This window comes from Zootermopsis nevadensis, unplaced genomic scaffold (genome assembly GCF_977971745.1).
Source record: "Zootermopsis nevadensis isolate Lab colony 2312 unplaced genomic scaffold, Znev_1.0 Znev_ptg000031l, whole genome shotgun sequence".
NCBI classification, from domain to species: Eukaryota; Metazoa; Arthropoda; class Insecta; order Blattodea; family Termopsidae; genus Zootermopsis; species Zootermopsis nevadensis.
Genome location: NW_028259163.1, coordinates 558,131 through 582,810, shown reverse-complemented (window position 1 = coordinate 582,810; position 24,680 = coordinate 558,131). Strand labels below are relative to the sequence as shown.

The 24,680-nt window shown below is 37.9% G+C and overlaps 1 protein-coding gene across 12 annotated transcripts in view; it reads left to right on the top strand.

The window, feature by feature from the left end:
- Nucleotides 1-24,680, top strand: part of dnc (phosphodiesterase dunce) — a 369,630-nt gene that overhangs the window by 333,928 nt on the left and 11,022 nt on the right. For all 12 annotated transcript variants that reach the window (XM_087359424.1, XM_087359419.1, XM_087359418.1 and 9 more), the window contains 6 exons: nucleotides 19,237-19,330; nucleotides 21,646-21,854; nucleotides 22,577-22,675; nucleotides 22,783-23,047; nucleotides 23,951-24,228; nucleotides 24,323-24,505. In XM_087359424.1, coding sequence (XP_087215550.1) covers nucleotides 19,237-19,330; nucleotides 21,646-21,854; nucleotides 22,577-22,675; nucleotides 22,783-23,047; nucleotides 23,951-24,228; nucleotides 24,323-24,505 — 1,128 coding nt within the window. The remainder of the gene's footprint in view (nucleotides 1-19,236; nucleotides 19,331-21,645; nucleotides 21,855-22,576; nucleotides 22,676-22,782; nucleotides 23,048-23,950; nucleotides 24,229-24,322; nucleotides 24,506-24,680) is intronic.

Genomic DNA, 24,680 nt, shown 5'->3' with positions numbered 1-24,680 from the left:
CTATTGGTGTCGATTTTCGTCTTCATTGAAATCCTGAGACGTATCTGCGGTAAATTTTGGTGTCATTCGAGGCCGACGCGTGACGTCGATTGCTTGATTTCAACTTTATTCGTTGGTGTTATTAATGCGAGATGACGTGGATTGGATTTGGCATGGAAAGGAAAATGTCTCGTGGTGTACAAATTTTATTTATGTTATGAAGCGTGTGACTGAATTAGCGATCTCAGTAACAATTGTCATTCGGAGAATTACGTCGAAGATCGGAACTGTTCTCAGTTTAAATTCCACCGTATTCTCGAAATCGGGATGTCATAGCTTACTCTTTGCGTGTACTGTAAATCTCTGCTTCTCCAAAATCTCTAGTTAGAACGCGTTTCACGGAAACAAGTAGCCGACACTTCACAGTGCAATAAGCAGAACTCGCTCTTCAGAGAAGTGTAATTATAATTCATTAATCAACGCGGGACAGGCGATTTATGTGACCGCAAGAGTAAGTGTGTTTGTAACGCACGGCTTCAACTGATATAATGTTTTTAATCTATAACATCACTTCCGGTTTGTGAACAATCTTGTAAAGCTATTGAATCTGGATTACTGAAATTTTGGACTTTATCCATCGTCTGGCATTCTTACGATGGACTTAGTCCAAAAACCCAGTAATCCACATTGCACTTCGCCATCGTCAGAAGTCTTTTGAAGCGATGACTTTTTTTAACTTTCGTTGATCAGAAACTTTTTACTGTTTTAGAAATTTATGTCCTGTAGCCTCGGAACAAGTTCCATGGCAACACAATATTCCATACATTTTCACTTTGTATCTGACTTTTTTTTAAATGGCTGCTTCAGGTTTTTTGTGCCGCGTAGTCTGGTAGACGTTTTCCGACGTTTTAGTGGTCCTTGTTACCTTCATCATCGCCCTGATGATGGAGGCATGAAGTAATAACACTTTTCTCAATTTTTTTCAAAATATTTGTCCTTTATGTGTTTCTGTACGGCGATGTTCCAGAGGGAAAGTCGGAAGAAATTTTTAAAAAGCCACTCAGCGTTATTTTAGGAAAGTTCTGAATTTTCCTCTAATTTTCTATCTTCAATGGCTTAGTCATGGTTCTCCGAAGTAAATTTAAAACTTGCGTATTTGAGAAATGACAGTTTTGTACATAAATAGATGCAAGACTACTGTCTTCTAATTTTTTTTATAAATGAAGTGTGTACCCTTTCATTTTTAGAAGCACGTTATGGTACCAAAATTCATCTTCTGTGTTTGTAATATTTTTCTTCAGAACGTAAAAAAACTCTCTTTTGACATGTTAGTGTTTACGGAATACGTTTGTAAATGTCTGTCAGTTTGCACTTCAATGTCAGGCGTACTCTGTCTTTTCTTATCTACGCTCAAGTGTTTCTTTTCATTCAATCAGTGTAATCTCCAAATGTTACGTGCAAGTGTCACTACCAAATGGTCTCTGACCTTCCAGAATTCTTCCAAGAAACATCATTGCCAAGATATACACGCGTTTTATGCAGGATTTCTCTGCCCATCTGTACAAAAATAACCAAAGTAGCGATATTTTTGGATAAGTACACCTTTCTCTTTATTAATGGTAACCGGACATCGGAAAATATATTTTCAGTGCCGGATTCTCGGTTGACTTTTAGAGATCTGCTGTGCTCGTAACTCACGCCAATACTAACAGTAAAGGAGCGTCTGGCCATGAACTGGACGACCCGGGTTCATACCCGGGTAGGGGCAAAGATATTTATTCAAGCCTCCGCGTTCAGACAGGCGTTTGAATTTTACAATAAATCTTACGTCAAGCACTACGAAGGATGCGCGTTTTATTAAAAGGGACCGGAAGATTTGGTGGTGTCAACACTTTTCCTGTTTAACATCTCCAGGAAATGATTTCGCAAGAGACAGGATGTCACCAGGTCTTTCTCTGAAAAGTGTGAGTACGCTGTCGCACCTCTTCAGAGATTTTTCCTTCCACTGGGATCTCCGTGACTTGGGCCACGTAGGCGAGGAGCTTTGTAATGTGTCACAGGATCTTAGCTCTTGGCAAATACATTTAATTATTAAGCGCTGTTCGCGTTTTTTCGTCGGCTCAGTATGTGACAGTCTTACGTGCCTACGTGTTCAGAGCATCGCAGCTCGTAATTTTATTATCTGTTTGGGATAATATGTGGATAATATGAACACCTTGTTTCTGTGACCTAGTGGAATTTTTATGGAATAACGCTGATGTTGTTGGTGGCACTGATGAAGTGTTGCGGCTACCGTGGAATGAGAGCTGTTTTTTTTTTCTGATTCCCTTAATAGAAATCTGGATTCACACGTAAGTGTTTATTATCAAATGTGATCTTGCCACCAAACTACTTACGATTAATCGAAATATTATTCTCCCATATTCGCCGTGGTCTTTCGAATGAATATATTCCTTTACAATTATATTTTATCGTTATTATTTTGTGAGGGGTAGAAATTTTGATGCTACTTACAATGCGATATACTCCATCTCGTCACTTCATCCCACTTGAGACTTAATATTTTTCTCAGCGCCGTTGTCAGAACACCCTTAATCTGTGTTCTTCCCTTAACGTGAGTAATCAACTTTGTCACCCATACAAAAACAGATAAAATTATAATTTAAAATATTTTAATATTTTCAGTCCGTACCGCGAAGAAAACACAACTCTTCACCATTACAACGATCAACTGGTTAACGCTGTTTAAGGAAATAATCTCTGTTTATAATGAGACACGCACTGCGTACGTAATATATAAACATTTAGTCCGTACCGCGAAGAAAACACAACTCTTCACCATTACAAAAGATCGATTGGTTAACGCTGTTTAAGGAAATAATCGCTGTTTACGCTGAGAATCATATTAAACAAATAAATACAGATTGAAGAGTTACTGATTGTTGAAGCGAGTGGTACATATAGTTACCATGTCGCTTTAAAGGGTTATGTATAAGTAACTAACTTTATCTGTACTTTGGGAAATACTAAAAGTTCTCTGTAACCTATTATCCACTTTTGTTTAGTCTCGTGCAAATCCCGAAAAATTCCATAGTCCCACGTAATCGACGACGATACTGAACCCGGAAGTGGAAATTTCCTGGTCGCTAAAATAAATTGATTTCCATTAATTGCAGTTGAGGAAATTTAATATTTGCAAATGAACCTTCACCGTTGCACGTGCCATATGTCATGTTGTCATTTCGTAATGATCTGTATCCGATTTAGCATCCGGGTAAACCTATATTGAACTGAATTATCGTTCCTGTTATTCTGATTTTATGTGATGTTCGGGAATCCGTTGTTTTGGTGTTAAGAAAGGGACAGACAAATTATGTCAGGGGTTCTTAATAATTTCAGTCGTAATTTAAATGTTTCTGACTTTGATGTTAGTGTCTCTGTCAGAATTTGCGCTCTTCCCTGCCCCGAGTTTTCGTTTTATTCTGCGTTAATCCCCAGCTCGCTTCAAGGTTTGCTTTCATCACTAGGGAATTTATTTTCCTCAATGTTTAATTAACTGTAATGGTGGTTCTGGCATTTGGTTTTGTACGTGCGAGCGCTGAATTTTATTTGAAAGAACTCACATAACTTCCATTCAGTTATATCCCCATTTTACGTAATTGGTCGACCTCCCTTGCAAATTCAGTTTCGCCTAAAAATCTTCTGCGGGATAACGCAGGCTGCATACTTATCGACAATACACGACATTCATTGTGATTCAAGGGAAGGATGAATAATGTAATGTTGTAGTGAATTACCAGCTGCTATGCCTTACATTATTACATTACTTCTGTTTGAAGTCTGGACGTCTAGGCATCCCATTTGGACACTTAAATCCCGAATACCTCCACTGTAAGCTTAATCTAGCTTAATCATTTTGTTTTCAACGTCAAAGTAATTGACATAATGGATCTCTTTAATCAACTGCGCATGTGTTTGGTGGATGTGAAAATAAATTGTAATCTTGAACTTCAGTCGGTTATAAATACAAATTATATCAACCCTGACACTCGATGAACCAATGTTTCGTAATCGTCTATCGAACTCCGTTTGATTCCTGAGCTCATCTTTGTGATACTTAAGAATTCAGTCCGTACCGAGAAGAAAACACCACACCTCACCATTAAAAATATCGAGTGGCTAAAGCTGTTTAAGGAAATAATCCCTACTTACACCGAAAAACATACGAAACCCATAAATATAAAATAGAGTTTTTGATTGTCGAATCAGATTGGACTTAACAGTTATTAATACACTCATATTAATCTCTATCCCTCAGTGTATTGGCAGAAATCAAAAATATCTCTGAAGGATTACTACGTCAAATAAAATAATGAACAGATCTCTGGAATTTAAATGCTTAAAGACGTTTTAGACTCTACGAAAAAAAAATATAGTTGTCCTCCTGATACAGAAACCCACATCATTAAAAATAATTGTCTTGCCTCGTGAAATTCATCCGCTTCCGAAGATAGGATAGGCATGAATTCATTGACCGAGGTATTAGACGACTTTTTTTATGGATTATAGTATTAAAAAATATTAAAATTGGCCGTCAATCACAATATAAGATAATTAAAAGATTAAAATATCATTTTTTGTTCCTTATCGAGTACTCGATTTACATGTGGAACATTTACGACATGTTTCGGCTATCATAGAGCCGTCATCAGGTGTTATGTTATAAACTTTTTAACTGAATTACTGATTTTTACTGATATTTAATGATTTTTAGTTTTCATTTTTCTTATCATGTTCTCGTCCTTCATATTGTATCTTCATCCGTTGTTGTGTCGCATGTCACTAATATGATTGTATTTCGTAGTGATGCCAATGTTGTGTATATTGGACTGTGAAGTAAAGGTTTCAATACTATTAATGAAATACAATCATATTAGTGACATGTGACACAACAACGGATGAAGATACAATATGAAGGACGAGAACATGATAAGAAAAATGAAAACTAAAAATCATTAAATATCAGTAAAAATCAGTAATTCAGTTAAAAAGTTTATAATATAACACCTGATGATGGCTATATATAGCCGAAACATGTCGTAAATGTTCCACATGTAAATCGAGTACTCGATAAGGAACGTAAAATGATATTTTAATCTTTTAATTATCTTATATTGTGATTGACGGCCAATTTTAATATTTTTAATACTATTTAAATAAATCACAATATGACGCACCTACAATATCTTATTTATGGATTATGTTGAGATGGAGGGTGAATGGTGGGGGATTTGTAATGAAGCGGGCATTTCCTGCTTTTCAATCTTTCAACCAATTTCTGGAGGGACTATAATATATCACGAACACTTCGAAATGTTTAGGACAGGAGGACAAGTGACTGCATTACCACTCAGAATGCAAAGTTTGGTTTCTTTCAGAAGTGCGTTAACAACTGAAGGTTTTTCCCTGTCCGTCTTTCCATCTGTCTGTTTAAACAACTCGATAACAGCTGAACTAATTTTCTCGAAATTATATCCTCGAGAGTTTTTATAAAGTCTCTCTATACATTTTAATTTTATTAAAAATTACAGTGACGACATGTTTTATGAAGTCCCATATATATATATATATATATATATATATATATATATATTACTGCGCGCTGAAGTGAATGAGTGGGGAATCCCCCAGGCTACATTAGAGCCTACGGACTGTCAAGCCGCTTTGACACGGGTCAGTAATTGCTAATGATTTTCTTACGTTAAGTCATCGAACATACACCTTAGCATTTATGCCAAAGATTCTGTGCAAATGTTTTACTTTTATCTTGTTTATCATCCAGTGGAAGATTATGTTTTGAAGAGGATATATGGATCTCGGTAGACGTAACAGAAGGATGGATAAAACTTCAAAATGTGAAGCTCCACAATTTATACTCTGCACCAAATATTATTAGGGTCATCAGATCAATAAACATTAAATCGACAAGACATGTAACAGGCTCTGTGTAGCCGGAAGAAATATACAAAATTTTAGACAGAAATTCTGGCAGGAACCAGTGCGTAGGGAGAAAGATAATGTTAATTTGGATAAATATTATAGTGGATAGTAAATAAATAATGTATTTGATGGTGTGAATTGGACTCGTCTGGCTCAGGATAAAATCCAGTGGTAGGCACTTGGTAATGAATATGGCAATCAACTTTTGAAATCGGGTGATTTTTTTTTTGGATGGTGACTGTTAGTTTTCCGAAAATGAATCTGCTTTATGCTGCATGATAGATCATCACACGACGTAACATTTTTCAACTAATCTGCGTCCGTTGTGCACTGATTTGCGGTATGATGCTCGGTGTAGGATTACCTACCTAAAATTACACCACTAATCTTCCCTTGATTAGGGTTTAATGTCGAAATTTAATCAAGGATTTAGGCCATTTAATTAGCTTGGACTTACAAAGAATTCTACTGAAATATTTAACAGGAAACATGTAAACAGATAGGCCTGAATTAAATTTTGCTTTTCTGTAATCTCAGTGTCTGTATTATGTATGAATGTTTCAAACAACACAGATTCAGATTAGTAACCTTCAGACTGAAAACAGGCGACCGTGGTGGTTGTGAGGTTTAAGACACGTATTCTTAACACTGGGATCTTATCATAGACATTGGTGTGTGACCTTGTCTTTATTATTGTTCTATGCAGGAAATATCACCTGGGAAGGTGTTCTCATACATTTATTTTCTCGCTTATCGGAAGGAATAAATTTGAAGTCCAACGTGACAAGACACTGATTGATTGCAGGACGAATATTTCTTACAATCACTGATAGATGATGGTATGTGCGATTTACGTCATCGAATGTCGCAGGGGATTAACAGGTAATGGCGTCATGACAGAATGAATTATCCTCCCGTCTCACTTATTCTCGTATCCGTCACGTTGGTATTATCGAATGTAGAGAATTTAAATTTACTGGCTTGGATAATCCTCACATTGTGTAATTTCCATATCAGATTTATTAAATATCTCTACAGGCATTCTCGAATTACATGCGTACGATCGATTAAACTATCAGTTCTCGCAGAGAATCGTCAGTAATGGCGGATTATCATATTTCCACCTCACAAATTTGATCATCCATCGCTTCGTATTTCCCGTTGTAGGATGTGAAGAATAAAGAGCCTGGACTAGCCTCCGACGGCTTAACGTCCACACCAAATTTCATGAAAATCCATTCAGCCGTTCTCAGGCTTCAAGAAGGAGACTATGTAGTTTGTAAGGCCACTGACAGGTGGCAGCACCATCTCGGCTGAAAGATGCACAGAACAGGCGCATAAAGTGTCCCTTTTCGATTGAACGTAACTCATACCTAAAAATGTGAAGAAGGACGCAAATATGCGGTTTTAGGTTGCGTGTGAAACGGTTGAAGATTGTGTGCCACGTGTTCATTTACGTAATTGTAATTCCGTAAGAAGGTTAGGCGGTCAGAGAGAGGCAACTTGGCTGACAACGACCATACAGATGATGGCCCTTAAAATGTTTACAAGACGTCAGATATTTTTAAGTTACCCGTGGCGAATTGCCGGAAAATCTGAATTAGTACGTAAACGACACATTCTGTTTGTAAAGTCTAACAAAGCTGCGTATAAACGTTACAGTCATTGTTTGTCTTTGCTTTATAAAAGTATATAATACGACTTAACGTAGGGCAAATAGGCGCTTATGGTTATAAGAAACTGATTAGTTAAGAGTATTAAGCACAGGGTGTTTATAAATCGTTTAACTACTCCTCTTCAGAACCAAAAATCTAAGGGAAATTGTGCAGAATTTTAAAGGCCTTGTCTTTCTAGCAAATTTTTCATGAAAATTATAAATCTGTCTAATTCGTGAAAGACTTTACTGGTCATCAAAATCGTTACTTTTGTGCGGAAGAAGTCTTGTAATAAAATGATTTGACCGTCGAATTTCAACGGATGCTTTGCTTAGTGTCCAGTAAATGCATTGAAGACATGTATAATGAATTTACATTTCAGACAGATTTAATATTAATTGGGGTGACGTAATAGATTACATTTTTGCGTCATTTCATTTGGACTGAAGCTGAGTTAGGTATATCTGTTGCTAAATCCATCAACAGCCCAGCTGCCACGTGCTGTGAACACGCATAATGATTATTCCACGCCCAGTTTCAGTGAGCAGAAACTACGCCGTATTATGCCTGTCTATGGATCGCGGATTCATTCGATACACTTTTATACAGAGGCCAAGAATTAATGGTTTTGCCTCTTAACTCACGGCTTTCGACTCCCCGAATTCTTCAGATACTTCACTCTGTGTCTGTTGTTCAATTTTGAATTATCTCTCACCTCCTTTAACACTCAGTAAGTGGATTTCGTGTGATTTTTGCTGTAAACAGCGATTATCTCCTTAAACAGCGTTAAGCAGTTGATCTATCTAATGGTGAAGTGTGGTGTTTTCTTCGCGGTACGAGCTCTCTGTTTAAATATTATGTACGCACTACGTGTCTCATTATAAACAGCGATCATTTCCTTAAACAACGTTAACCAGTTGATATTCTTAATGGTTAAGTGTCGTGTTTTCTTCGCGGTGCGGACTGAATTGTTAAATATTATTTAGACGAGTTTCTGCTTCAAAGAGTTAGATGATATTCATGGTATCAGAATTGTGAAAATAAGTCTTAACTGAAAGCACTGAAATTCAATGCATTCAGTTGTGTTCTGTTACACAGCTAAAGGGTTTCGTCGTAATATTAATACGATGACTGGTGGCAGACCTCGTTCATTACCGTTGCCCCTGTCCTTAGACAAATGAATACCGTCCACACCTTCACACAATATCAGTTTAAACAAAGTTTATCTGAGTATTAGTCTCGTTACAAGTAAAATAGTGGAGTAAACTGGCGAGACGTTATTATGTTACGTAACGTGATGACTGACTGATGTGTGGTGTGCCAATGAAAACTCCTGCAGGAGACAAAGGCCACTGCTCTTGAACAAATGAATATACGGTGGTAATTATTACCTCAAACGCGGTTAAACTGAGTGTAGGAGCTTGTTTGTTAGTAACAGCTCAGAGCCATTTGATCTTAGATAAACTGAAGTTCATGGTTCCTGGCAGCTGGCGACAACGAACGTATGCATTTATATAACGCGTTCGCTCTGATTGTAAGGGTTGAGGATTGTAAGCAAAGCCGAACTCGTTCTCAGATTTAAGGAAATTGTCAGCTGCATGCTCCGTAGGCTTTACCCTCGTTCTCATTTTCCAGTGGGAAGGTAATAGAAAGGCTTCAGAGCCTGTTGGACGAGATTTCTTAAAGAAACCGCCATTTTCCTTCGAGGACTTCGCCTCGGTTGTCCAGCCCTTATGACGTCTACTGGACACGCTGTCAGAACATCTATGTAGCTCAGTAGTTGGCTTATTTAACCCTTTAAAACCCACGCTCATACAAATAACATTTTAACAATTCAGTCCGTACCGCGAAGAAAACACCACACTTTACCATTACAAAGATCAACTGGTTAACGCTGTTTAAGGAAATAATCGCTGTTTATAATGAGACACGCGCTGCGTACGTAATATTAAAGCATTTAGTCCGTACCGCGAAGAAAACACAACACCTCACCATTACGAAGATCAACTGGTTAACGCTGTTTAAGGAAATAATAGATTTTTATTCTGATAATTAATTAACCCTTCGAAGCCGAAGCTCGTCTAAATAGCATTTAAGAATCCAGTCCGTGCCGCGAAGAAAACACAACACCTCACCATTACAAAGATCAACTGGTTAACGCTGTTTAAGGAAATAATCGATGTTTATTCTGATAATCATACGAAACCCATAAATACTGAATTAAGAACTATTGGTCGTTATAATTTTAAAGGGTCGAAGGTTAATTTGCCATCTGAGAAAACATTCCAGTAGCGATCTCTATTATTTAAGTAACAAATTTTAGATGTGTACAAAACGCAAATATTGTTTTCCAGAAACATTTTTAAACACCTTTAACAGCGGTTTCCACGAGTGTGACGCGAAGTTCTGCCAAGTTCACGGCAAGACTTTGAATGTAAAATTATTGTTTAAAAATTAAACATGGAAATTAAGATCAAATGCGTGTTGTGCAACCATCTGGGGCCCACTCAGAATACTTAAACTTGTGTAACCATAAATAGATTCAGCATGAGAAATATATCTTCACTTCCCATCTTACTGTGACGTAGCTCAAGCTCGGAGTTACTTTGCGTTGCGCTGTTATTTGAAAGTACGGTATTTCTTTATCCGTCTTATCGTAAGTATTTAAATATGAATCTTTGCATTCCTTCCATGGAAATGATATCGGCCTTAAAAATTGTCTTTACGACAAGAATAATTAAAAGATAATGCAAGTAAAGACTCAGTTGATCATTAAAATTGTGCAGTCTGACGTTACGATGATGGCCCTTGGTAATCGTAGTACAAGTTTCAATCCGGAATACAACCAGCTTTATCTAGTGTGGGTCAGTACAAGTCAGTGAGCTATTTAATTCATATCCAATGGCGGTTTCATTACAAACGCCATATTTTGTGCGCTGGAATATATTGCAGTTTTATCACGTAATTATTCAGACAGCCTTGAATGGTTTTCTGCGTTTCAATAAATGTGTTATATATATGTTCCTTAGTTAAGTCATGTGCTCCACGGCAAATGTCGAAGGAAACACAAAATGTTATTTGGTAAATAAATAGAAGTCTTACCACAGTGTTTACCCGAAAGAGAGGTCTCGAAGATTGATGAGAAAGTTAAACATTAATATGGAGTTTAGTTTTATTGGTTGTTAATGGACTGGTGGTTGCTGGGAAAATATTTACTAGATTATATTTTATAATATTTATGATTTAAGATATTCATTAATGTCGTGTTTTACAAGGGCACCTCACCGCTATAGATTTCAAGTGAAAATGACGATTCTAACTTCTGTGGTGGGAAATGTCGTACGAAAAACAAACAAACAAACAGAAGTTTTAGTAAGACGACAGCTGAAAATTTGATTCTTTTTTATTTTTTCGGATTTGCTGATGGTAGCTCAGGATACGCTGTCATGTCGCGTGAAGATTTAGAACCATGACTGAATTATTTATACAGATTTTGTGGGGTATATATTTTTGTAATTTGAAAAGTCATTGAGTTCATTCATGTCACTTATTTTCCTTGTGTAAGTGAAGAAGCTGTTTATACTGACTGGACAATAAACACTTCCACTAAACACGCTGTTTGTGTAATTCCATCTAAGATGCGTTTACTATACTAGAGCATTGAGAAATGTACCTAGAACTGAGTTCCAGGCATTGAAGCATTGGTCGTTCATTTACTCTGTTTACTGTAACACCATTTTCAATTCTTTCCTCAAGTCTGTCCACTGTATTAATTAATATTCTATTTATTTTTGACTTATCCGTCTTATGCTGGATCGTCCTTCGTCTTCAAGTAAAAAGATCCTGTAGACCGAGTGGCCCAACGGAATATGTGTCACCCATTACAAATGATGACGAAGGAGGATTCGTCCTCTGCAGCGTCTTAATTTTTTTTTATAAAAATCTCAACCTACTATGGATAAATAAAATTCGAGTAACGTAATCTTGTGTTTTTTAAATATTAATTTACTGAACGACTATTTCACAAAAGCTTACCTTAGAAGCCTTCACGTGGAAGATTGGTCAGGATGATGAATTGGGTGGAATACAGAAGGAAACTGTCTTGGGATTTTCAGCATAACAAATTAGAGTATGACGTATCTGTCTATAGCTCGTACTGTACAGATTCATTCAAAACCAGTGTACTGCAATATTTTGGATGCTGTTTGGGGAGCTCATTTGAAGCATTTTATGACTTATGGCGTGTTTACGTTGATAATAATAATAATAATAATTATTTCATTCTCTGTGTTTAAAATAGAAATAAATTATTTTGAGCTAACATGCCAATTGATTTCGTTCTTTGTAATTGAAGAAAGAAAATTGTGTCCCTCAGAGTTGAAGCCAGGACCTGTCAATAAGAAGCAGATGTACGAAACACTCGGCTTCGGAGATCTGATTCAGACCGACACAGAGCTCTTTTTAAGGTCAAAGATTGTTTTCGAGTATAATTTCATATAATAATTATCTAAAGACTTTTTTTTAAAAATTTAGCATTATGATAATGTCGGACAAGGAAGTTTCTTCAAAGTGACATCCAACATTTTCCTGGAGTGACTGATGAAAACCATGAATGATTTTAGAGGCTAAGTTCTAATTATTGCAACCTCAACTGTTCGTCGAAGGACTGTTCATGGCAAGCTCAGTGACTGGTTTCGTTTTATTATGATTTTGCATGCAGTTTAGTGACACTTAAGTCCAGTAGGTCTTATGTGTTTTATATTCTTCAGACTTGAAGCACGTTATAGACTGGCTTAGTGTAAGTGCACTGGCCGTGTTCTCAAGGACAGAAAATTAAATTATGCGCACTAATCAATCAATCAACCAATCACACACCTGTGTGATTGGTACAAGCGCTTCTTAAATCAAATATTTATCTCACATCAGAGATAACCTAACCTCACTTTGACTTATTAGTGCTTACGTTCGAAATCTAATTTAGTGATATCTAAAACTGCGTACGTCATATGGATGACGTACGTAAGGATTAAGGCTGAGGTAGTCGGTTACCGAAATGGGAAAAATCACTCTTTTTGTTTTGATTATTATTAAGTCTGAAGATGCCTGTCTTCTGGATTGCAGCGCCGTGTAGTCTGGTAGAAGTTTACGGACGTTTCAGAGGCCCCTTTCTGGAGCCCTGAAGATAGAAACAGAATGTTTCTCCGAAACGTTGGTATCTATGAATGAGTGTACACGGCGTCAAAATCCAAAACATCGTCATCCTTACGGCCGTGAGAACCTCAACTCCCGCGTTAGTAATATTTTTAAAAGACGATATTTCAGTCGAAACAACGAGCGCAATGTTAACCAAGGAAGATGATAGGTACCCGATCTACGCGGAATTTTGAGCATGTATTTTGTTTTGTTCAGTAAATTAATTCTCCTGACGTAGAGAGGCCTTTGATCGTATCTATTGTTCTGTGTAATCAATTACTATTCTTGTCTTAGAAATAAACTTAGAAGACGATAATGTTCGTATTGTATCCGTGTTGCTTTGTTCCACGTCTAGTCGTTGATCCAATTACTTCCGTCATCAGGTGAGAAGGGTGACTTTGTTCATGTTCGACACTGCATTAGGCTTTTCTGTCTTCCGTGTTACCTGATGAGAGAAGTAGAAAATGCTTCCGAAACGTTATTTTATAACAACTTTACCCGAACCAGAAATAATTTTGGGAATATTTAAGTTTTTGTTGCATTGATTTCCTGACATAAAGTATGTATTTTTTTTTAAAAGTTCTCTTATCAAATGATTTTTTTTATATTCGTAACATACATTGTTTTATAACAAAAGAAAAATACACTACTTTTTCCCTGTAAAATATTACTAATTTTAAGATATTGAAATATAATTACGTTATAATTTCGTGGAATAAAATCAGAAAATTTAGTCGATAATTGAACGGGCACATCTCAACTCATCTCAGACCCATTTTGTATTATTTTCTCGTTTCTTTCAGATCCTCACATATAAAGTATGTTATGTTCTACAGAATGACGTATGCAGGTAACATTTTAAATTGGTTTCAAGACGCACCGCACTGTTTTGTAAGCGCTGATACGTGAACCTTGAAGCGACCTCATAAATGTATTTGCATACAGTCGCGTCTCTTCTTCAAATCCCACACGTCATGTCGCTCTGGATTAGCATGGAAGAACGTACAAGACAAGCCGATGAATTGTGGGTAGTAGAAGGCAGTGTTTTGTCTCCGAAACAAAGGAATTCGATTAAATTTGGTAATAGATTTTAACAAAGTCCGGAGAACTTAATCTCGGTTCATGCAGATAGAATAACAGACGTTGCTTACATTAAGGCATATTTCTACTCGGGAGAGATATGCCACGACGTAGTCACGTGAACAGTCAATCATTTATTTGGCGTCGAATGATAACCATTGGGCAGTTAGTTCAGGTTCAAAGCAAAACATTGATGACGCCTTTGTCAGTCTCAGCTGCTTTATTTTTGTTTATATTTATTCGTATCGAGCACGCGTGCCACCCTCCCCCATAATAACATTGGAACCCGTGAGTGTCCATGAAATTTTGTGTGAAGACATTGCATGACGTCGAATCTTGAGCGAAGTGTCTGTCTGTATGAAGATTGTCTTCTGGGTTGTTGCGCCGTGTAGTCTAAGTAAGTAAGATTACCGACGTTTCGGATGTGTTTACTGTTTCCTTTATCAGACCTGTCGGTAAAGTTCAACCTGAATTTGCAGTGTAAAACCCTAGAAGACGTATTCATTCATGCAGTCGTGAGAAACTGAAATCTTATCTTGTTAACCATTACAGATATGAGAGTGTACAAATTTTGGGGTCATCGCCGCGGATACATGAAATCGTATACGGAAAATTCAATGTAATCGGACTCAGTTCTAGTGGAAAATGTATGCAGAGTGAACTTTCGATTGGTATGCGCCACACGCATTTATCACCGCCCCACGAATTTGGTGATAGCCGTGACCAAGAAGCTCGTTAGGATTTCATCTCTGACCCAGAATTTGGTTGGTGTTGGGGTAAACACAGGTTAATTCTAGTTTTCCGAAACAGATTAAAACGTTCGAAGGGATGCAAGCGTCATAATTTCTTCCCAGAGCTGTTTTATGAAGTCTCTGGACTGATCTAATTAGTTCCTGTCATCTGTGCAGATGTTATTAGTGATTAAAAATGGCGGGAGAACGAAGATACGAGTGTACAGTTTGGGGCCAGTCGTTTCGTATTAAAAGCGGCCACTTACATGAATACCATACATTGGCGGGCGGCTTCAGAAAGTTCTTCAGGGTTTGTTTTAGAATATTGAAATGTGCATTCTTTATGTGTAACCCAAAACCAGAAGGTTCGGTTTATTTTGTTATCTTTATGTACCGAATTTAACTATTTTGGCTTTCTGAAGTAAGTTTTATGTTTATTTATTGATTTGTGATTTATCGGTTTGCCATTTGAAGCCGAAGCTCGACTAAGTAATATTAAAACATTCAGTCCGTACCGCGAAGAAAACACAACTCTTCACCATTACAAAAGATCAACTGGTTAACGCTGTTTAAGGAAATAATCGCTGTTTATAATGAGACACGCACTGCGTACATAATATTAAAACATTTAGTCCGTACCGCGAAGAAAACACCACACTTCACCATTACACAGATCAACTGGTTAACGCTGTTTAAGGAGATGATCGCTGTTTATTCTGAAAAGCCTACGCTACCTCAATGCATGTTTGTGATAAATTAAAACTGTACAGGGGTTGTTGTGCGGGACTGCATAACACAAACATTCTGAAGTCTTTTAAAATTCATCCTGTGTAAGACTTCATTCCGTGTTGGTTACGTTCAATGCCTCAGAAAGGATTATTTTTCTCACGTGATCTTAAACATTTTACTGTGATTTATGTGCTTTAGTGTAACATATTTGACTTCGTACGTTTTGATCCCTGTAAAGACGTAAGAATCTGTGTTTATTTTCATTCTCTTTATTTAATTAATTTGTATCCGTGACTCAAAACGAAATTTGACAACGTTCATTTGTTTCTCATCATTAGCAAATGGCTTCCTGACTAATCAGCTCTGGGACTGAACTTAAGATACAGTAGTGATGAGGATCAATGTCTAACTTTGATTTACATTGGTCATTGCTTATAAATAATTTAAAACGTTGCTGTTTGTTTAATCGTCCTCATAAAACATTTAGCTTTCATTCCTTCTGTGAAACTTGCGGTCCAGTTCCATACGTGGCCGTTGATAAGAGATGACTGCACAAAGATGTGTTTGATTTGCGGTGACTGTACGTCATCATATTTTCATGCTGTCCATCTGCCGATATGATTAGAAGAGGTTAACGCAACACATGGAGGATCAAGGGCTCCAGACTGTGGACCATGATATAAAGGAAGACGAGATTCGGTCCGACTTTGTTCTGTTTCAGTCGCGTCTGTGCTCGGTTGAAAATCGCATTTCGTGTTGTTTGTTCGTCTCTGCATCGAAGTTTTGCTTTCCATTTAGAGGGATTAATAAACATTTTCCGTGTTTGAAATCTACACGCTTGCAATTTATTCGATAGAAACGGGGTTTTTTTCTTATATGTTAGGAACATTTTATTTGAAGTTTAGTGATTACGTGGCTCTGAGGTTCTTAATTTTTCGTCTGAGATGAAAATGCCGTGAAAACACTTCTCACTTTAAAACACTGGAGCATCAGCTCTGACGCGAAGGTTTAGAATTACTTTCTTCGAGAGTTGAAGAACAATGTTGTGTGTGAAGAAATGTACTGAAGAGTGGAACGTCTAATTCTGAAGAACAACGCGCGGAATTTATATCTGATTAACCAAAATTTGATGTGCTTTTGCAAGAAGATAATATAAACTGTGTTACTTCAAGTAACAACCAGACAATTAAAAAAAAAAACCTTGTGATCAATTTCTCTGCGACAAACCAAATAAGCAGAGGGGGGCGTAGGTTGTTTAAACGTAATACTGTTACAAAATGGTTACGTGGTGTTCTGGGTCATCAGGTTCTGTTTCCTCGAAGCGATTCACCAAAAAATCATCTTCAAACAATCAGCCTATTTCATCACGAAGCAAAACGTATTGTTCAAAGTGCTCGACTCGTTACAGTGATACGGCTTCGTACAACAACAACTGGCTTGAAGCTCGCGCTTTGTTGTCAACTTTAGAGACGTCTTCAGTCGCATTCTTTCCATCCTCGGCGTCTGGGTTTTTGGTACTGCTTTGGGAAACATCAATGGTTAATTTCTGTTGTCATTGAAACGGTTTAAATTCGGGTGAAGTTTTATTTTCGTGAGAAGAGATCCTATTTGCTCCCAGAGACGAGGATCTGCACACGCGGGCTGCTTTCGAGTAGCAGCGCACTCAGGCGCTCTGCCGAGCCGTCCTCTTCATGGAGGCCCCAAGATGTTCAGAATCTTCTTCACCTGACGCTGCGTTCTCTCTTAATCGTTAGTTGAGACAGGAAGAGTTCACCAGTTCTTTACAATTTGCAAATTTTCGAATTCTGTTGTTCGTCTGGTAATATTAGACGTCTTCCAGATATTTGTTATTTTTATAATTTTCGATAAACGCCATTCAGACAGAGGAATTCTAGCGCGGAACCATTTTCTGCGAAAATCATTAATAAATTTGCTAGCCTGTGTTACAGTTACGAGGCACTGGACATTTTCCCGCTTAGTATATTTTCATTGGCCCCCCCTTGTTTAACAGAAGCTTGCGTCTTGGCACACCCCACCTGTTCCTTTGGCTCTCTTTCATTTCGAGAGCAGACCAAGTTGGCCAATCATCAGCTGGGAATTCTATATGCCGTCACGCTGTTTTACAAGAAAGGAAACAAGTCGTAAGCAATCTCTCTCACTTCCTCTCTCGTGCTCAGGGTGGGTGTCTGCACCGCTGGATGCTTAATAAAGAAGTCGAGGTTCACGTTCTGACTCAGTTTCTCAAAGTCTCGCTTAAGAGCGAGGCGTGCTTTGGTGAACGCCTTCAGAGATAAACTTGGGGTCCATATAAGGCGTCCCCTTCTCACTGAACCCTTTCGTCGTGTTGTTAACACTTTCGTCTGTTCTCAAGGCGTACGTTTGCATTCCGCTCCGTAACATTCTCACAGTGCACATTCCGAAGTTATCAGTTTACATAGGGCAGATATTTTGTGGTGTATATATATTTTTCGTGTGTTCCAAAATATTGAACATGAGCCTGGATCAAGATCAGCGGACGGATAATATGACGTTTTTCCTGGATGGAATATCGTGGCTTAGCCTCATGATGGATTTGGCATTGCTTATTGGCATTGGTGTATTCCAGGTGGGTTTATTTGTCAGTTTATTGAGTCGTCTATTTATCATAATTTATTTAATTCACAAGTCGTATTTGCGTTGTAAATAGAGTAGGATTATGTTAACCCAAGGTCCTGATAAACTATGATTTATATGTTATTTTACTGTCGAATATGCGTTCGTAAAGAATTGATTTCTCTCCTAAGTTTCGTTGTCTGTCAGCCACTGCATTTTATATGCCTGAAAATGTGGACTACCTTCTAGTGATGAGTTTTATAACAGTACAGCAAAGTCAGGGACCGTTCTCTTTGAACGCCATTCGCGTGTTTTTATCAGCGTTCACTTTCTTTCACAGAAGGTTTTGTCTCGGGATGTACACCCACGTGAGGGTTTGAAATCGATTAATATTTTGGGTGTCACAAGTCAAATTTCTTGATAATTTGGTATCATCTGTCCTTTGTTTTATCAGCTTCCGCACCTGTTACTTTGCGTTCGTGGGTTTGCTCACGTATGAATATAATATTACGTTTAAACGATGTATGTTCACTTTCTCCTAAGCCACGTGAATTTGTTTTGATGACGAAATCATTTGAGAGGCTGACACGTGATTCCATTCATGTTTACAAGTTGCATTAGTTCAAATTTTAAGTTTTATCTTGTTTGCGTACGTGTTAAGAGGGTAAGTGGTCTGAACTGTGTACATTGAATTCAGACCATGGAGAAAACACATTGTACAGTATTACCAACTGTTTCTAGGTCTCCTCAGTTGACCCTCATATTTTTACACCGAAACAAATGTCAGACGCTTCGAATAATGCAATATCAGAACGTGTGAAATGTTTCATTTAATTACACGTTCAATAGAAGTCTTGAAACGTAAAATCTTAAGTGTAAATTATAAGCAGGCTTATGTCATGTTAGTGTAACTATTATGGACATATTAAACCAGGCACATATATATCAGATTAATCTGGAATGTTGAACTGAATTTGTTGGAACGACCCCCTAAGTCTGACCTAGTATTTAGTGATTCTTAAGAAGGGCTTAAGGTTTTACAAATTTCTTGTGTGAAGTTGACTCCTCACCTCCGTGTATAACCGAGGTTAAGAATATATGGAACTAAACCTCCATTTCAACATACGTCTATACGATGCCGTACTTAACTAAGCTCCAGTGACAATTCTCACACGTCTTATCGAGCGCTAAATCTAAGAATGGGTTCAGCTTAAAATGTCTCGTCACGAGAAACTTTGTTGATGTGTTTTTATATTTGTCATTCTGTTTTGTTTCAGTTCAAACGGATGCTGAACAAAGAATTAAGTCATTTCTCCGAGTCTAGCAAGTCTGGCAATCAAATCTCTGAGTACATCTGCTCAACTTTTCTCGGTGAGTTTTATACACATCGTATCTTATTCTCTTATATTTTTTTTCATAAACGCTTAATAATGGCGGGACCCAATGTTATTTCATTTGGACTGAACTTCTAATCCTCGACACAAGAGACATCTGTTCTTTGTTTAAGCAGTTATTTTGTTTATCGATTATTTTATCGATTTCGATATCTTATCACCAACAAGGCGAGAAAGTACACTGGAGCGCGGATTTCTGAAGTTGTCGAAAGGTCTAATTTAAAAAATGACTAATGAAATGTTTATAATATATATATATATAAATCATTTAAAATATGTCTAATTTTTGTAAATTGAAATTCTAAAACCTAATAATGTTAATTTCAATATTTTACATTTTTTTTCGTGAAAAGAGACATCTAAATTGTGTATTTGAATATAAAGAAATAATTAACTAAAGCTCTTAATTGCTACAAGTGCCCGGAAATCTGATCAGACGTCGTAAGCATTATTTATGACGTCACATTGAACAGTTAACATTTCTGGGAAGTCCATTTGTCGTGTTCACCGCTGACTAATGACGCAGGGACGTCACTGTACTCAGCTGACATCACAGGTGTTATGTCTTTTTATTTTACGTTTTTTCTGACAGTGTATTTATTCGGGTCACAAATCAGGTCAGTACGGAGTCACAGACGTCAATAAAAGAACAACAGCGAGTTCATTTCTTCAACAAGACAGCTGTCTTCTGGGTTGTTCCGCGAGTTAATACGTTCCTGTAAAAGATTTTGAAATCATTAAGTACGATATCCTTATTTGAACTTTTCGGGCCCTGTTTTTTATGTTCTCACTGGGCATTATGTGAAAGGAGTCTCATATATATATATATATATGACCTCCTTATGCCTTAGGGTAGTCCCAAAACGTAAAAAGTGTAGTGTGGTTAACCCTTCGAAGCCGAAGCTCGTCTTCATAATATTTACGAATCCAGTCCGTACCGCGAAGAAAACACTTCACTTAACCATTAGAAGTCGAATCAGGCGGTACCACATAAGATTTAACAAAAGAACATCCCGGTCAAAGCCTTACTGACAGGACATTTATTATTCATGTCGGTACAAAAGTATAGAATTCAAAATGTACGTTCCAGATGACCTCATGATCTCTGAATATAGGGTCATGCCACATTCTCAGAGGTTTGCTATTGGGGGGGGGGGGGGGGGAAATTACCTCCAGATATGGGGAATTTACTGATCGGCTTTCCTCTTTGATTTAAAGTTAATACGAAGATATGAAATTAATTTCATTGTATGTTGACTCCGTAAAATAGTCCCGTTCCCTTGTGCCGGTTTTGCGTATGAATTTTTACGCTGTTTTTTTTTTTCTCTAGGATAATTTCGAAGCTGCCAGGAATAACCCCGCCTCGGGTTGATGCAAATAAGATTCCGTTCATAGCTTTGTATTTATAGACAAGGCAGGCCGTGCTGTGAAAAAAAAAACCGATATATTACTTTAAGTATGCGCTGTGTGTTTCCAGTTTCGTTAGCTGTAAATAGCACGCGATTGCGTATTTATTGTTAGAAATGAGGTCACAGAAACTGTGAATTTGTTAGTACCAAAAGCGACGATTTTAAAACAGGTAAAAATTAATCTCAGTTATGTTTTATGAGGTGTTTGTCCTCTGTCCCTGCTTTGAAATGAAATGAGGACGCTTTAATACTTGTTCCAGTTCTCCAAAGTTGGGTCAACAGATGATGTGTTGCAACCTTGGGGGGGGGGGGGGGGTGCCCTCCTTTTCGATGACGCGAATTGTCATCTTGGGAATTTTTTTATCTTCTCCTAACTTCTCGGTTACAGGTTATTTGTTGCTTGAATTTTGTTTTATTGCTAATAAATTCGTAGCCGATTCGCTACTCGTGTTCCGAGGCACATATTTCGACGAAAAATGTAATTATCGATTTTATATCTGAAATCTGTTTTTCGTCGAACTTCCAGATGTTAATTTCATTTCGTACAGAAATAATAAACGCTGACAGCTGTTTGTAGTTACATTTCAAATCGGTTTTACAGTGTGTTCAGTTGCATTATGAACACATCTTTGGTTTATTTGAGTGTAAGTGATGTGATTAACTGTGGGTTCGAATCCCTGTATTGTTCTGTGTCGGTCGATCACTTGCGATGGACTGACACCCCAAAAGTGTTGGAGAGGTTTCAGAAGATTGTTTTAATGCAGACGTGATTAGTAAGGGCTGTATTAGTTGAACTGAAACAAAGAAAATAAAACAAATGTAGGATAAAATAAAATATAAAAGTGCAAAATGAAGTAACCATTAATATGTTTGTATAAAACAGATAAACAGCAGGAATTGGACCTTCCGTCACTGCGTATTGAGGACACAGAACCCCGTGTCAGTAAGAAGAAGGAACGACCTCGCCATGGCTCCAATACGATGTCCCAGATTTCTGGGGTCAAGAAACCTCTGTGTCACACCAACAGCTTCACGGGCGAGAAGGTTCCAAAATATGGCGTCGAGACACTTCACGAGGATGACTTAGGCAAGGTAAGTTTCATTCAGCAGAAATTTCTATATGAACTTAACAGATCATGAAGTTGGCCGTCTTCTGGGTTTGCGACGCCGAGAAATCTGGTGGACGTTTATTAACGTTTCAGAGGTCCTTGCTGCTTCCATCGTTAGGGCGACGAGTGCCTGATGATGGAGGTAGTAGGGATCTCTGAAACGTCGGTTGCACGGCGCAACGACCCAGAAGACGGCCATCTTGAGACTCGTGCTCTAAAACCACCTCTGAACAGAAAGTGACTTCCTTTGGTAAGCTGTGGACTGTGTGGGTTAATTTAATTAATTTCTCTCACGCTGATTCCACTTTTGTCCAGCTTGTGTTCTGGTAAGGTCCTTTTGCCTGCACATCCTGAATTACCAGAAATTGAAGTTGAAATGAGAAGCAAGAAGATGGATGTCTTCTGGGTTGTAGTGCCGTGTAGTTTGCTAGGAATGTAATGATATTTGATAAGTGTTTTCTGCCTCCAACCTGCAGCTGTGTATGACTTGATCATTACCCTGATGATGAAGGCAGGAAGCACCTCTGAATCACCGGTCGACATGGCTGCACGGCGCTACGACCCAGAAGACATCCATCTTCTTGCTTGCTGCTATGAGTACCTGAAATCCTACCTGATAGTGAAGTCTGTATTTTAGATTCATTTTCATCTTTGTTTATTTTATTTTAAACATTATGATGTTAAATATAATAAAATTATTTTCAGATGCTTATAGAAATAGACAGATGGGGAATCGACATATTCAGAATAGGAGACCTCTCGAACAACCGCCCTCTGACAGCCGTCGCGTACGCCGCCTTCCAGGTAAGGTAACATTCTGAACACCTGATAATCATCCCATAAAATAAATATGTAGATGTCGTGTCACGAGCGATGTCTGAATTACCTCGAGCGAATATTTGTATTTACAGAGTCGAGATCTGCTGAAAACCTTCTTAATCCCACCAAAGACTTTCATCACGTTTATGATGACGTTAGAGGATCATTACGTAAAGGACAACCCGTTCCACAACAGTATGCACGCAGCTGATGTGACTCAGTCTACTCACGTCCTCCTCAACACACCTGCTCTCGAGAGCGTCTTCACGCCACTCGAGATCACAGCAGCGCTGTTTGCAGCCACGATACATGATGTGGATCACCCGGGTCTCACAAATCAGTTCCTCATTAACTCCAGTGAGTACAGCGAGTCATTAAGAGGGTTAACAATATGCTTCGTAACTTTCGGTGTTGTATATGGACTCGACATTAAGAGCGGTTCATCAATTTAACACTTTCCATGTCATTGCCTCAAAACTCATACATTTTTGTATGAGTTAACATTAAAAAAACAATTTTTAGGCAATTGAATGCCCTTCTGTGGTGTTAAAGGAGATTTCAAAAAGGGGGAGTCGCAGTGAAAGAATCAGTATCGTGTTTTCTTTAGTTTTAGTAATACGGAATTTGTTACACGCAGATACGGTCTGAAACACTTCCCAGAGCTTTAAATTCTTACTTGAAAACCCCTTTGCTCATTGCATCAGTGCAGTGATTGCCAATTTGTGCCCCATTTTCAAAATTCATTTTTGTTAGACCTTACGACGTATCACAGGACCATGAGATTTTTAACGACTTGTTTGGACAGTATTTGAGAAGCTACTAGTATTTTTTTTAAGATCCAAAATTAATGGACATGTATTTTTATTTGTGAATTAAAAGGAAGAATTTTGGTGTGAAGAAAACTATTTTAAATAATTAGAGTCAACGAGCTTTTATCAGCTTGAGAAAATGTAACTATGGTAATAAATAATGTATCCGCATGCCTGAAATTTATTTTAGGCATTCCATGAAACGTTCTCGAGAGAAAGATTTATGAATGCGACAGATTTACTCTTGTGAACGGAGAATTTACAATTCCCCCCTTGAACGTTACAAGTTTTATAACGAAATGCAGGTACATAATTTACGTTGGTGTAATAGTACTACGAAGTGTTGTGTAGGCATCTTAGGCATACTTAAAATGTTGGAATCATCCTCACCTTCTGAGATCTAAGAACTGCATGAACCTGTAATGTGATTACCTGCCTTGAAATGTTTCAGGCTCTGAACTGGCTCTTATGTACAATGACGAGTCTGTCCTGGAGAACCATCACTTGGCTGTAGCATTCAAGTTGCTTCAGAATGAAGGATGTGATATATTTGTAAACCTGGGAAAGAAGCAGCGCCAGACGCTCAGGAAAATGGTGATCGACATGGTCCTGTCTACTGACATGTCCAAACACATGAGCCTCCTTGCTGACCTGAAGACGATGGTAGAGACAAAAAAAGTTGCTGGCTCCGGCGTACTTCTTCTCGACAACTATACCGACAGAATACAGGTGATGAAAATGTTAATCGACGGCCGGCCTCGGAATATCTGTTACGACGTACAGATAACAATTACGCATTTCTGTTTCTGTGTTTTCTTCGCAGGTCTTAGAAAATCTGGTCCACTGTGCGGACTTGAGCAATCCTACCAAACCGCTGTCGCTGTATCGTAGGTGGGTCGATCTTCTGATGGAGGAATTCTTCCAGCAGGGTGATCGTGAGAGGGAACAGAACCTTGACATAAGTCCCATGTGTGACAGGCACAGCGCAACCATCGAGAAGTCACAGGTACGTCCCGCTTCCTCGTCCTTTAGATACACCATAAAAGAAATTGTCTTGAAGTCTGGTAATATTACAGATCGTTAGAAGAATTGGCTGTTATATGAACACGCTTATTTGTACAGTCCGAATACAGGATATTTTGTGCAGTATATAAGTTTACAAATTTTTGTCTGTGATTGGT